We start from the raw sequence: 15,607 nt of genomic DNA, 5'->3' as shown, positions 1-15,607 counted from the left end.
TAATCTTCACAGGTTCTCGTATGCATTACAACCTGAATTCTTTCTTTGATTGATGAGGTGTGACAGGCACAAATAACTGCTTCAGTGGTGCCCATTTGTAATGTTGTGTGTTTTGTTGTGTCCTAATTCAATGTTTGTAATTTAAAATGTGTTTGTATTTGATTTGTCCAGTGAAATTGTAAATGTTAGATGAACAAATACCCCTTATTTTATTAACAATAAGGCTTGGTTCCTTATGGCGGGGGTTAACCGTGTGGACTTACCGTGGTGGTGGGAACAGGTTGGCCTAACTCTATAACAGGCGGGTCAGTGGACCGAGTGTCTGCCACCTTTGGTTTAATCTATGGAGACAAAAAATAAGTCACTAAATCTGCAAGAGCTTTTGTACAACATAAGATTTTCTGGTAGCACATTCAATATTTAGCAGTAATCTAGTCACAGAACTGACTTGAATGCCTGTGGACTGTGGGTAGTGAAGGTGGGGTCCTCGGGGGTAGATGTCGGTCAGGTGAGGCGGAGGATCAGGAGTGGACCTCCGATTGTGTAGTTGTAGGACCTCCTCGTAGGATTTGGTGTCGAAGTTTGTCCTCCACATTAGCACCTAGAGGATGAGGGAACCAGCACAAATTTGACAAAGCAATAAAAAATTCCATATTTTTGTCTTTAAATGTATTAAATGCACCATAAAGTGATGCACTTTTTGGGATGGACATCACTATTTTAGAATCAATACTTCAGAGAAACACTCTGATTGATCAAAAATTAGCTCCAATGTTGCTGACAGATCATATAATCTACACAAAAATACTACTTACTATTAATATGTCTGCTTTGAATGACACTCTTATGTTGTTAACAAAGTAGAGCTGCGTGATATGACCAAACTCTCATATCCTGATGTAGGTCATTTCATAACAATAACGATACATATCACGGTACGCCACATTTGCTGTAAATTTGATGAACAAATAGTTTAGTTTAGCTCATTTTGCACAAGTTAAAATTACACACAAATAAAAGACAGATAATGACAGATAATATTCCGTTGCAGGGAGAGGCAGAAAACCCAAATGTGCTTATTTAAAGCCTCCCCCTCAAAAAATGTTAAAATTACACAATATTACAGAAAATTAGCTGGAAATAGTTTCTGGTTTGTCTCCTAACGTAATTTAATCCATGAAAAATAAGGACATACTCTAACCGATGAAAAATATTGCTGTAAAGAGTGTGATTTATGACACAGTGAAACAATAGACCATAATATGAAATGATAGACATTTTTCGATCATCAAATGATATACATCGTCATATCACACAGCCCTATACAAAGTCTTGGTAACTGTGTACAGGCCCTCATAACATTAAAGGTATCAAAACTATAAGATTTAATTTGAAATCACAATATAATTGTACTGTATTCAAAGGTTACACTATTTTCCACAAACTTTGGATAACTGACTCTGCAGCTTCTTTCTGGGTGTCTCCTATAAAGCCCGATTACTGGGAAGGGTCTGAGGGATTGGTCAATACTGTAACTGGTGCTTAAACAACCTGATTCATGAGTACAGTTAAAGTTTACAATACACTAGAACCATTCTGGCTCGTACCGACACGATGAGGTGATTGAGAAAGGCCCAGCAGTCCATTCAAATCTATGAAAGGACAGCCTGTGAAAGCATTTCCACGTTCCAGAGGAACACAGGATAATAGTTTAGTTGTGTCACACTAACCTGACCATCAGCTCCCCCGGAGGCAAAGAGATCTCCGGCCCTGGAAAAAGCTACTGTGAGTACAGGGCCCTGAAAAACACAAAAACACAGTAGACAATGTTAGTGAAGGAATAGACACATCCAATACAGTTTGGACAATTTGGGATTTGTCGAACACAAATCCTGGTTTTGGTTACTCCAAATGAATTCCTAAATGATGATCTACTAGTGTCTGTAACACACTGAGTAGATTTCATTAGTGGAAAATGCTAAAAATACATTTGGACTCTTTTTAATACATTTTGATTCATTACAATGCCAATATTTGTAGAAAATACTGCATCACAACTGTATCATTTTTTTAAAGTCTTTTTTTTTTAAATAATACCCAGTTAATAAGAGGACCCATGTAGTGCTGTACCAAATACTTGTAGTGTGTATCTGTTAGTTGTCAGTGGATCAGCCAAGCTGCTCTATAGCATCACCTTGTGTCCATGAAGGGTATAGATGAGTCGTCCCTCCAACAGGTCCAGGATCTTAATAGTGCTGTCACTGGAGCCACTGATCAGATAGTTGTTGGATGGGTGGAAGGAAAAGCTATTGATTCCTGCACTGTGGACTGATGGTAAAGATAGAAGAAGAAAAAAAAATCAATTGACGCCAAAAAAAAAGACATTTTCCACGATTACACTTCAGCCATACTACCTTGATAATGCTGAATCAGCTTGTTGGTTCGTAGATCCCAAATTTTCAGTGAACTGTCAGCGGCTGAGGACGCAATACAGGTGCCGCTTGAGTTGAAATCAACAAAGGTTGCTGATCTGTAGTAGTAAATACACAATGGAGTCAGTCCCTGCAGCAGCTCAGTAGTGTGGTATTTAAATAATACACAACTATGCTTTCTACGGGACAGACAAAGTTAGCTTTCAGATCAATTTCGGAATAATATTCATTGAAGTTGTAGCCGTTCGTCAGGAATTAGAATCTATTTAACCTCTTTGATGCGCCTGGTTGGAAAAGTATTATTAAAGGGAAAAAAATATGAGTGACGATAGAAGAGTTTGTGCAAATTAAAATGCACACAAAAATACAATTTCATTAAATGACTAAAAGTGACAATGTTTTAGTCACAAAGCAACACTTAAAACAAAATGACATACTGATGACAAAATTAAAGCTAAATAGAATAATAGCACACTAGGGCTGAATGATTTTGAAAAAATGTGTAATTGCGATTATTTTTGCCTGATATTGCAATTGTGATACAATTTACAATATTAGAGGGAATAATAATATTTACATCATTATTCTCATTCTCATTGAAAAACATTAAAATTATTACAATGTTTTTTTTTTGTGGGGATCTGTACCAAGCAAAGATATATAGGACGGGACATCTCTACAGCATGACAGTACTTATTTAAAATGGCATTTTGACAATTTCACCTTCAACAAATATTGTGCCTCCTGCATTTTGAAAACTAAAATGTGTATTAAATGTTCAGCCCTACAGGACACTCAAGCAGACTTTTTTTTAAATTTTTGTTAGGACTTGCCCTCCATAGTCACTGAAACAGTTGATGCAGTGTTTGGTGGAAGTGTCCCACAGACGGACAGAACGATCGTCCCCACAGGAGGCGATGAGCCGCCCATCTGGAGAAAACCTGCAGCAAAAGACAGAAGAGAAAAAACAAAAAAAGGCAAGTTGTACTAACTGAGTGAAAACACGGTTACACATATTTACTTCCGACACACTTGACCAATGAGTAGTTTACATATACTCCTCTCTATCAAATGATTCAAATGGTGCCTGAGGTACACTGGAAACATGTAGAGTGCCAAATGCTAAGCAAACTTTGAAATCCATTATCTCTATTAGTAAAAGTTAAAAAAGTCCGATAAAAATCGTGTTTGTTTATGAGTCATTTACAGATGTGGCAAAAGTACTCACATTCTGTACTTAAGTAGAAGTACAGATACTTGTGTCAAAAAAGACTGGTAAAGGTAGAAGTACTGATTCAGCTCCTTTAGTTGGATATTCTCCGACATTATAAAGTTGCAAATTTGCAAGAAAAAGGTCTGATATTCATTTATGAGGATGTGTGTAAAAAGGAAAGCTAATTACACCTTGATTTCTAACATATAATATACACACACGTGCATGCTAAGGATGTGGTGCTACTGAGTACCTGGCACATCGCACCCAGTTGGTGTGCTGGCTGAGAGAGTAGAGGAAGCACTGCCGGTGAACGCTCCACACTTTGACGGACTTGTCGTCAGACCCTGTCACCAGTCTCTGTCCATCATTAGAGAAAGAAACACTGCGTACAGTAGCCGTGTGTGCTTTGAACACAGTTGATTCCGCTTTTCTGTAACAGATAACAGACACACACACATTCAATTACTATGTTTTCAGTACATTTGAACACTAATCTGCGCAGCAGGATTTTACATTGTCTTACATTCATTATAGATAGTTAAAAAAGATATAATTAAAGTGGCAAAAGTGACATAAACCTACATGGAAGGTGTCCACAGTCGGACCGTCCTGTCCTTGGAGGAAGTTGCCACCAGGTTACCAGAGGGTGAGAACTGCACCGCAGTGATGGCATCCTGATGGCCGACAAAGCGGAAAGCCCTCGCCTTCGGAGCCAGATTCCAGATCATCAGGCTCCTATCCACTGATCCTGAGGCTGGAGGGACACCGAAGAAAGATGTAGAGAGAAAATTCAGCAAAGAATTACACCAGAAACTTTAGCCACTATAATCAGTAAAGCTTTTTCTGGTGGCGAATTACAGTAGAGTTAACAACTGGCATGTAAAAAGGTTATTACTGCTTGGTTTGTTTTGGTTTATGTTTAATCTTGTCAAATATGAAGAAAGCCTCTAAACTAACTATTAACGTGCTAGTAGGTCTGCTTAGTGGTTAGAGATGCTGTCCTCACATCAGAGTCACAGCTTAAATTGGGCAAAGATCAACCAGAGTGTCCAACAAGAGAAATATGAACAAACAAAGTGTTGACAGAAAACATCAGACAGAAACAAACATGGTCATCATAGGAAACTAGTCAGTTTTCTGATTTAATAGCTCAGTTGGAGGTAAAACATAAGACATCATATTATCATATCAACATGATAAGCCACATTGTATACTCTTACATATTGGATTGCAAGATTATTATTAATGATTTGTTGGAGATTTCTTACTATTATGATAATAAAATGATGTATCTCCTTCTAATATCAGTACTTTAACTGAAAGCGGCAATAAGAGGCCAATATTTGACAAATTGTAGGAGCTAAAAAACAGAAAAAACTAGCTGCACAAACACATAAAAGAGCATCTGAATAGTGTTGTGAAACTATAAAACTTGCAGTAGCAGCAGAAATTACCTAGCTGTTTGCGGTTTGGATTAAAGTCAGTACAGGTGACAGCATCTTTATGTCCCTTGAAGTGTCTCTCCAGGGCGGGATCCTCCTGCAAAGACATTGTTCACAGATCAATTAACCTATAAAAAAAACCTCTGCATTACACTCTCTGTATTATCTCTTCTTCTGCACGTTTAATACTCCAAATAAGTTTAGTGTTTAAGGAAATGTTTGAGAAGCATGCTTTAAATGTGGTTGCTTTAGTATAGATGCTTGATTATGACTAAAAACATCATTTAAACTGTAAGGAGACAATACCTGTGTGTTGATTAGAGGGTAATTCAGCAAATATATTCAAGAAATTCCACTTTTTTCAGGCAAAGTGCTGTGGTTGTGCACATTGGAGCACTGCTGCATGTGCTTTTAGCTTTAGCCATGTTTTGTTTTTGACAGTTTTTATACTATATAAGCTAAAGCTAAGGAAATGCACTGAGTTGCTGGTCTGTCTGAGCATATAAAACATAGTTGACTCGATATGAATAACACAAACATATCACTGCTGTGCTGAGCGTGATAACAAAAATGATCCGGGGTGTGTTTGACAGCTCCAAATCACCAAATCCTCTTAGCAGCAGAGGCACAGCTACCAAATTCGCCGACTCAGCTGGGGGGTTAGTGTATGATAACAAATATAAACGCACATATGAAAACAAGTTTACTCACCATTACAGACGCCATGGTGGGCATTTACTGAAGTAATGTTGTCAAAGCAAAGGTTGAACCATCCCGCTGTTTTGAGCTTCAGACCTGACCTGTCGAGCCCAGATATAACACGGTGGCGCTAATGCAGCCTGAGTTACACCCTGCTAACTAAATAGCAACCTGTAGCTGCAGCTTGGGGCAACAAGAGTAGTGCTGCGTTCACTTACCATGTGTGAAGGGGGAGAAACGAGAATCTCACCTTACTATTCCATTCACAATATGAAAATACCGCCCACAACAACGTATATATCAAATAACAATGAACAGAACAATATATGTATATTAGCAGGGTTGGGAAGGTTACTTTGAAAATGTAATAGGTTACAGATTACTAGTTACACTATTTAAAATGTAATAAGTAATGTAACTATTACAATTACTTAATCAAAGTAATGTAACCTATGATTACTGTAACCTTTTTGATTACTTTTCTAATTTTCTAACAAATGTTTTCACGATTTAAGCCCACACCATGATTCATTTACAAAACATATAAAATATAACAATAATCATAATAATTTCAAAGAATTAAAAACAACAATGTATTCAGTAGCCTGTTCAATATTTAAAAATGAGGGGGGGAAACCCCTCTTCCTGAGCAAAATCTTAAGGATCTGTCTTCAGGTGTAACCCCTTTATAATCATGAACATTTTCATACGTAACAGTAATTTAATTAAACCTTTTTTTAAATTTAATGAGCATTAACAAGCCAGTGTCTTTGACCTTTCTTTTACTCAAAATTCGTTTCTTCGGTTATTCCTATTTTTTACGTAACATGAATGCACCGTGTCAGTGAGGTGGAGCGTCTTCCGCTGCTAAGCAACTAGCCAGTCGTAACTGCTCTGGAGGCTGACCGCCACAGTATCGGCTTCTCCGATTCGCTCTTGAAATACCCTCCGACCAATCAGCGTAGAGGTAGTTAAAGTTGGAACCTGACGTTTTGTATTTAGGTTTAAAAAAAAGAAGATGTCGCACAATCGGGACATCGGCAGTGTGCAGGTAATGCCAATTTTTAAATGACAGCATTCATTATTATATTAACCTGCTAGCTGACATCACTGCGTTATCGAGTGTTATCATGTGCTGTGAATCTAGAAACGAGAAAACAACCGGAGCTACGCTAGTTAGCCTGTTAGCTCATCAGTGTTAAGTTACCATGCCAACCACAGCACACCTGTGAGGTATCATATCGTTATACACTCTTTATAAAACATCTAAGCTTGACAAAATAAGAGTCAACCTTTTTACTACCAAGCCTTTGCTACGTGTTATTCAAGCTAACCATGTTGCCTTTTCCCTCTTTTTTCTTTTTTGTACAGTACATGAAAAAAAGGATTCCTCAAAACGCCAAGTATCAAAATGTCAAAACAAGGCTGGACACAGGTAATCAGACTCACTGATTTCCTAATTCAATGATGTTTAATTTAAGACAGAAGCATATTACACTCCACTCTATACAGCACATCTATGGTGCAATTATAGCAATGCAAAACATGAAGAAGGTTGCATTTAATGGTGCATTCACAATCGTGCTTAAGCTTCCAAGATGGAGGAGTGCTGCTAGTCATAGTTTGTTTCTAACACTGTCCCCACATTTCATGCTGTGTTTAGGATGTTAATGTTTTAAAAAATGAAGCTATAATGGCATTAGCCCAACCTACACAAAGGGACACTAAGTACTCTTCTTGTTTTTGGAAGCCTTGCAACACATGTCTGTATCAGTTTTAACCCTGTATATATTTATACTGTCTTGTCCTTGTATTGTCACATGTTTTATTTTATATTTTTTTGTTGATGAGGACCTGCAGATGTGTCTGAATGCAGTTTTCGTCTTCCTCGTCTTATAATTCAAACTGTTTACATTGCTCATTCTCTCGTTTTGACAGGATGCAGCCTCTCGAAGTATATGGAAAAACTGGAGGAGATTAAAAAATGTGAGTAATTGATTAGAAGGAGTACCAGATATTGCAAGGAATTGTACATATCTTTATAGGTATCTTTTTATGTGTATGTCTTGTTATACTTTTTACCCTGCTATATGCACTTTTGCACTCGGGTGTTTCATGCACTGTGAGTTTTCTAGCAGCATTTTGTCAGTTTTTATACTTGGGTCTTTACTCAAAATATTTCACTTCAACTGTATTTTTCATAGCTGGAATGACACCATTGAAGTACATTTGAAACTTATATTTTGCTGTTTGCACCCACCATTTGGAAGTCTTCACATTTAAACTTTTGTGTTTGAGGTTCAGTTCACTTTTATGGCACTCAGTGGGCCTAACAGATGGTGATTGCTTTTTATAGGAACAGCCTCAATGTCTTCCTAATGGAAACTTTACAAGGACACGTATAGCAGTTTGGTTTCTGACCCACTCAGTGCAAAATAGTGCCTCACTACACACTGGACCACTAGACCGCTGTGCACACAACATCAGTTCAGTCCATTGACATCTTTTAAACACTTTCCATTCTGCGCAAATGTGAACAGTTGCATCAGATAGCTCCACTTTGGCAGACTTCTGTCAAACTCACATGGAAATAAACCTCCCTCAGGGCCTTTTTCTTAGATTGAAGTGGAAATAAACTATTTACTGTACGCTTGAGATCAGGTTCGTACTTCACACAGTTGGGTTTCTTTTCTGTGTCCGTCTTTGCACATCAAGAGGTAAACCGGAGAAGCTCTAACCCACTGATATTTCCCACTTAAAGAAGTTCTTTGTGGACAGTGGTCATTTAGATTTGACCTGTCCTCTGATTTCTCAGGGATAAGCGACACCGTTTCCCTCATTCTCCAATGGAGGATTGTACTGCTGTCCACAATTGTTCCTCTGTGACACTGGACACGAACTATAGGGATTTGCTGGTCAGGTGCCATTAGAGGCCTTTTGATGGAGTGTAAGATAGAGGAGTCACAATGGGGGTAACACCAGTATCAGTTAGCAAGGATAAAAGTGTGTGGCCTGACTTGGGTGTAGCAGTGGCAGCTTTAACTGGAAGGCAGCATGGGAACAGAGCTTGTAGAGCTCAGGTTTGGTGAAGCATTAGAGGAGGAAGGGGTAAAGGAGGACTTTCAAGACCCAGGTGAGTTGTATGTAGTGTGGGTTTGAGGAGTGGTTAAAGTGGTATTTTCTAGTTAATCATCACAATTATCAGTTACAATGATTAGACCTTGATATGACGCAATGTTATCATCTTCAGCTACAGCAGTCAATCCAAATAAAATGTTTCAAGGCTGTGAGGCTCTTCTATCCGTCAATTTTTAGATTTAAGTATTTGCTTCTTCTCTTTTCTCCTTCAGATTACAGGTACAGAAAAGACGAAATCTTCAAACGACTAAAGGTGACGACGTTTGCGCAATTGGTGAGCATCAATGAATATTTAAGATAATATATCCTTTATTAGTCACACAGTGTGGAAATTTACATTATTGCAGCAGCAAAGTGGGCAGCAAATATAGAAGAGCATCAATAGAAATCATAAAGCAACAACAATGAATAATAAATAAATACACAAACAATAGCAGTAAAAAATAGTAATATTATGTCCTTACAATACTGTCACATTCTGCTAGATTTCTGTTGTAGTCAGTGCAATTTTGGAGGTGACAGAATAAAGGCAGTGATTCATTTACAGTTTGAATAGTTTTAAACAGACAGCTTTGAATGCATTTTGCTTGGCTTGTTAATTTGATTTACAGACTCCATTCTCTTTGTACATTTATTTCCCAATTCAAGCATCTTTAACTTTTTTTAATCTTATTTTTCACACCAGCTCCTTCAAGTGGCCTCCGTATCAGACCTGAATGGAAGTGAGACTGACGGTGACTCACTTGTCCCAGAAGGTAAGAGGCACGATTAGTCATTCACGTAACACAGTGAAAAGTTATTTATCTGCATTGAGAAATCAGGTCACTGCAGCAGTAAAGAGGCAAAAATAACACATAGAACTGAAGAGCTTAAGTATAATTACTTCCAGTAAGATTAAAGTATAAAGTAACTCATTAACTTTAACTTTATGAACGATTATAAGGATATAAGTCTCAGAGAACAGTTGGTGACAATCTGACTCATTTGCAGACGGCATGTCAGTGATGTCTGACGCAGACCTGGACAGTCTGTCTGAACACACCAACGGCTCCCCGCAGGCGTCAGACCATCAGGATGCCAAAGAGATCTGCTACACCGCCCGGTCAACGCTGCTAAGGTTCGGCACAGCTCAGCACCCTAAAAAAACCTCACTAACTGCCCCAAACTGCATACAACACATATATTACTTATAGTTTGGTCATCAAGTTGCTTCATACATTTGAAAAGGCAAATATTTCCACTAGGTGTTCGCATTGGAGGGAACTGTACCTCTGTCTTAGCTGCACTTACTGTTAATCTGTGACATACCCTGCCTGTTCAGATACAAACTTCCCTCAGTAAGCACTCAAATGTATTTTGAGATATAATCAGATAATGATTAGTTTGTGTTCTTGCAGGTTAGAGCTACAAATTCATCAGCACTGAATGGGTGTTAAATGGTCAGTTGACTTAAATTGCCTTATTTCAGGTGGTACCCAGCCATGCAGAGAAATTTGTTTTTATTTGCCCAGATTTTGAGATTTCTTCTTCAACCACGATACAGTTAAATTGTGTTTGTGGTGGTCACAGCATTGAAAAAACTACATTTATAAAATCAGCGGCCACAATTTTTGTCCCTGTTTTGCCCCAAATACTCAAAGAAGACACTGTATTATTTAGAAGTAGGCCCACTTCTGATGTCTGTGGATTATCCCGAGTAAACTGTCTCTGGACAAACACACTGCTGAATTCTTAAAAACTTGAAATGCAGTGTACACCCAATATGAAATCCCATTCACCTCAGTTGCATTGGGTTGGAGGCAGAATTTCAGACTTTCGGGCAAATTTTAAATTAAAATTGAATACGCCACACAAACAGAAAAATCTAGAGCTTTCCTCTTATTTTTTTGTCGTCAGTATTTCTATGTGCAGTGGCTTCGTATTTTCACCCATTGTCACACCCAGCGATCCAACAACCCCTTAACAACAAAAGCACATCTGTAACCCCACACCCACCATGTCTGCGTCTGCACTAACACACTGTACTTTCACCTTTATGTCCCAGAAGACGCCCATTTCGTCAGTAACCTCCCTCCATGTGTTCTCCGCGTCCCCTCCTCTCACCTGAGCCTCCATCTCCTACAGTTTGAACATAAACCTGCTGGGGAGTGTAACTCTATCTGTGGTGGCCTCTCCAGGGCCCGCAGATTGGGCCTCTTTAATGACAGAACTTTTAGCTCATCTTCACCTTGTGGCGACGACAGATGGAGAGAGAAATTAGGGCAGTGCTGGGGTAAACCTACACAAGGGGAAAGTGGTGTGCTTCCATAATGTTGTTTGGCTCAGTTCCACAACTCGATTTGCTGCAGAGAGTCGTCTCAGGTTTCATGTTTGATAGTCAGAGAAGGAGCCAAATCCAACCATCCCTGATTTGTGAAAGAAATCACTACAGTTCTGTACTGGATACAGACTTACAGAAAATAGTACAAAGGCAAATCAAAGAAGATTCATGTCTGACTGTGTGGCAGGGGATAAAATGATGTATCAGAGCTCCTCAGTCTGCATTTTAAATCAATGCACAAGACTGTGTGATCATTACTCTGCAAATAGCCAAAACTCAACACTTTACCCAAAAGAAGTTTAATATGTGGTTAAGTCGCCCACTACAGATAATGAGCTCTGCTTTGACTGTTATTTTCTTATATCAAATACTCCATTGTGATTTATTTTAAGAACTTGTGAACAGGAAATACACTGGACCAAAACACACATTTTCTATGCAAGATCTCCTAAAAGAGTTTGTTTTTTAACATTGTAATTAACTCATTTTTTTAAATAAAAGAGGATTTTATTTCACCTCAGTGTTATCAGCGGTGTGGGGGAGCTGAACCTCGACAGGAACAGTCAGAAGTTGACAAGTATGTCGATGTCCAGCCCAGACCTGGCTGACAGGCCCTACCCCGACTGCCCCTACCTGCTGCTGGACGTACGGGACCGCGACGAGTTCGACCGCTGCCACATCATCAGCGGTAGGTGGCGAGAACACAAAGCTCATCAGACTTTTAATGCCTTCAAGAACTATTTGTATCATCTCTGTTTTTTTATCTTCTCATTCCTACAGCACACAGTTTCCCCATCGCCTTGTTGTCTCGAACTATGAACCCATACACCAAGGAAGTGCTGGAATATGTATCCTTCTGGAGCTGCAACGACGAGTCGATTCATTGATTTATTGTCAACTACTAAATTAATAGGCAACTATTTTTATAATTGATTAGTTGTTTGGATATTTTTTACGAAAGAAAGTTCAAATTCTGTGATTCTAGCTTCTTAAATGTGAATCTTTTATGGTTTATTTAGTCTCCTATAAACATGTTATGGACTAAAAAACAAATAAATTAATCAAGGAAATAATCAACAGGTTAATTGACAATGAAAATAATTTAGCTGCAGCCCTGTATCACAATCCACACAACACTCACTAGTCTTTTGGTTCATGTTAAATCACCAATGTCATGCTACATCTGTCCATTAACTGGTCTGACCTTAACCTGCAAACTATGTAGAAAAATGCAGCAGGGAAGATCATCATTGTGTACGATGAGGATGAGAGGATAGCCAGCCAGGCAGCCACCACCATGTGCGAACGAGGCTTTGAAAATCTATTTCTGCTTTCCGGAGGTGAGATCTCATATCATTCAAGCTTTCTAGTCTGATTTATTTAAATATGATCTGATCTTTAGTGAAAAGGCTGCATCATGTATTTGAAGTTATCGCCACTTTTTAGCTTTAAGTGGGGCTGGAGCTTAAAGTTACTGGAGATTACTTGAAAGTAAAAATCAGAGGCTAGTACACTCCTTAACATTTACTTTATCAACAAATTCAAATCTAGTGAAACTGAAGAGCATTTAATTAACTATACTTAACTGGTGTAAAATATTAATGAAAATGTTTCAGCCAGTAAAAATCTGTTTTTCCACTCTTTTGTCCTCTCCTCTCCAAGGTCTCAAGTTAATTTCTCAGAGATTTCCGGAGGCAATGACGACAGGCTCCATCCCGACCTCATGCTTTTCATCTCCTCCAACATCGAGGGGAAAGAGGTTGTCCGTTCAGCAGCAGCAGCAGTCGACGCAGACGGCTGAGAAGAGGTGGCGGTTCACATCAGACGAGCTGGCCAAGATCCAGGAGCAGCTGGATGAGATGCTCATCCCCAGCAACTCCAACAGTAAGATATTAGACCAGCCAGAAACACTTCATCTTAAGGGTTTGTAATTACCTAACAATCCTCTAGGGAAGTTTCCTGCGAAGAGCTTTATAGTGTGGCACTAGGTAATGGAGGAAAAATCTGCAACAGCTATTTCAGTTTAGTCAGTTGTGTTGAATTTATGAGCAGATGTTGATTTCCAGAGGAATTTCCCCTTGAAAAAAAAACATGCTCCATTTCAACAATTATGTGGGTCAGTGATTGTTTTTTTTGGTGTCTATGTGTTGTAGTCAAATTTTAAAGGGGTTTGAATGTGAAAATAAACATATGAATAACCTGCACACATTATTTTTTTGTGCACTCAGCATAAGATTTCTGCTTTTAATCCATTTTGAGAGAATATATTAGAGGATTATGGCAAAAATGTCTAAGTGGTGTAACCCTAAAAACTTTGTACCAAATAATTTAACTTGCTTAAAAACAGTAAATTCTCAATAAAACACCATATCAACTAGTTTGGCATGATCTTACATTATATCCATATATTATTTATGTGTTAATCTCCATGTGTTGAAGTGTATGCATGTTCAGGTCTTTGCAGGAACCTTTCTGTGAATTTACAGTTACATACTGTCTAGGAAGTTATGGGAAACTATGGGACCTCTACATCAAAGCAATACTACTGACCAGTCTAATTAAACTGGATAACAAAATAGGGCTATGAAGAATCAGTAAGGCCCATCCCTCTTGATTGAAATCCTTTAGTTTTTTTGTATTTGGAGATTGAAGTAATTAAACAAAACCTAAGAGTATAAACCAGACTCTCATCTAAAGAAAGCTGTTTGCATGTGTGTTTGCTGCAGGCCGCATGTCCAGCCGGATGTCATCCAGCAGCACCCAGTCCAAAACGTCCAGCGCCCGGAGTCGAATGACTTCCTCCACATCCGGGAGAGGAGATAGCGCCAGGGTTCAGAGCAGCAGACCCTGGAAATAACAACCTCCCCCCCCCCCCCTCCTCTCTCACCCACATACATTAGACACACTCAAACAAGCATACCTCCAACACAGAGTCCATTCACTTCAGATTACATTCCCTCTGCTCCATAACTGAAACACACCTCAAAATAGTCTTCTATGATACTGCTGTAGATTCAGAGGTGGACACTTAGAGTGACTTTTAAACTTTTTTCATTGATTTTTTTTTTTTTTATTCCCCATGTGTGTTTGTGAAGTGACGCAAAATTGAGATTATCATTATCAAAATGACGATCTGGTTTCTGGCGCCATCTGTTACATTTTGCTGTAAAATTCCTAAATCGTGATCATTTCCGTTCGCTTCTGACCAATTGTTACGCACTTTGTTGCTGCTGTATTGAGAGTAGATATCAGTTGCACTCTGACAACACTGAAACGACTAAACTCTGCTTCATTTTGTAAATAGAAAATTCTGGTGGAGGACAGGGTTCCTACAGAGGTTAAGAGAAAAAACTGCTATATGATTTTCAATTTTGGGAACTAATAATAGCTGTGAACATCGTAGGTTTTACTACAACAACCAAAATATTTAATCTCAGATTAAGACTATGAGATTTGGACAACAGTATGAAATTTTCAAATGGAAAATGTTGGACTTTTGAAAAACAGTTCAGTCATCAGTGAGCAGTGAAACATGACAGTCTTCATCTTCACAAATCACATGTCAAACTGTAGTATTTTCTCCTTCCTGTGTCTTTTTTTCTTAATATATTTAATAAATGGTGTGTATATGTTTGCACAGTGCCTCATCTGTGAACCTTTTGAGCTGACAAATCCTTTTTGGACTCAATTCAAGATTTCACGTAACACTATTCTCATCAGTTTTTTTTCTTCACTTGTGTCTGAGGATGATCTGATCTGTTCAAATCATGTTTTGATGGTTGTTTTTTTTTCTATTTAAAGGTTATTATCTCCAGAAAAGTCAGATTTAACTTCATTAATATGACATTCAAGTAAAGGGGCCTTGCGAAAAGATGTTTATTTGTTGGAGACAGAGAAAATTGAATGTTAATATGTTGTGAAGGAAATGCTCTGTAATACAGTAGATGTAATATATGTACACATAATGTTACAGACTTGGATCAATTTTGGGAGAAGTTTTGCTGTATTTTTGTAAAATGCTTCATCCTGTCTTGATGTCTTATTGTGATGCTTTAACCAACAGTGCAACTTCAGCCTTTATGTGCTATTTTTACGTCCGGTAAACTCTCACTTGACTGTAACAAAATGATCATTTTCAAATGTGAAAAACAGTATTGCTAATTTGTAATTTGTGGCCTTTTGTTGCGTGTTGTTGGTTTGTTTGCATGGGACTTTTTGCACATGTCCTGGACACAATCTTATGAAGTGCATTTAATGACCTATGGAGCCCTTTTATTTCATGATTCTGTGTTTTCATCATCAGTCTTAACTGACATTAACTAGCTGATCACATGATTTGGATTGTAAATGAATGTTAAAT

General features: G+C 38.3%; 2 protein-coding genes across 2 annotated transcripts in view; one reads left to right on the top strand and one right to left on the bottom strand.

Moving 5' to 3' along the window:
* Positions 1 to 5,883, bottom strand: part of poc1b (POC1 centriolar protein B) — a 40,834-nt gene extending 34,951 nt beyond the window's left edge. Inside the window, exons 1-10 of the mRNA XM_062420799.1 lie at positions 5,802 to 5,883; positions 5,103 to 5,187; positions 4,231 to 4,402; positions 3,899 to 4,078; positions 3,266 to 3,373; positions 2,415 to 2,530; positions 2,195 to 2,328; positions 1,731 to 1,799; positions 449 to 601; positions 264 to 341 (exon numbers count right to left, since the gene is read on the bottom strand). Coding sequence (XP_062276783.1) covers positions 264 to 341; positions 449 to 601; positions 1,731 to 1,799; positions 2,195 to 2,328; positions 2,415 to 2,530; positions 3,266 to 3,373; positions 3,899 to 4,078; positions 4,231 to 4,402; positions 5,103 to 5,187; positions 5,802 to 5,825 — 1,119 coding nt within the window. The 5' untranslated portion in view covers positions 5,826 to 5,883. The remainder of the gene's footprint in view (positions 1 to 263; positions 342 to 448; positions 602 to 1,730; positions 1,800 to 2,194; positions 2,329 to 2,414; positions 2,531 to 3,265; positions 3,374 to 3,898; positions 4,079 to 4,230; positions 4,403 to 5,102; positions 5,188 to 5,801) is intronic.
* A 919-nt stretch (positions 5,884 to 6,802) lies between these two features.
* cep41 (centrosomal protein 41) lies at positions 6,803 to 15,605 on the top strand. Its single transcript, XM_062421088.1, has 11 exons — positions 6,803 to 6,840; positions 7,161 to 7,224; positions 7,728 to 7,775; positions 9,140 to 9,201; positions 9,613 to 9,682; positions 9,918 to 10,044; positions 11,769 to 11,935; positions 12,028 to 12,095; positions 12,473 to 12,587; positions 12,910 to 13,131; positions 13,974 to 15,605. Exons 1-11 carry the CDS (start codon positions 6,808 to 6,810, stop codon positions 14,102 to 14,104), a joined length of 1,107 nt encoding a protein of 368 aa, XP_062277072.1. The 5' UTR covers positions 6,803 to 6,807; the 3' UTR covers positions 14,105 to 15,605.
* The last annotated feature ends 2 nt before the right edge of the window (positions 15,606 to 15,607 follow it).

Source organism: Scomber scombrus, chromosome 6, assembly GCF_963691925.1.
Source record: "Scomber scombrus chromosome 6, fScoSco1.1, whole genome shotgun sequence".
NCBI classification, from domain to species: domain Eukaryota; kingdom Metazoa; phylum Chordata; class Actinopteri; order Scombriformes; family Scombridae; genus Scomber; species Scomber scombrus.
Note: the sequence above shows the minus strand (reverse complement) of the source record. Positions and strands in the feature narration are given on the sequence as shown.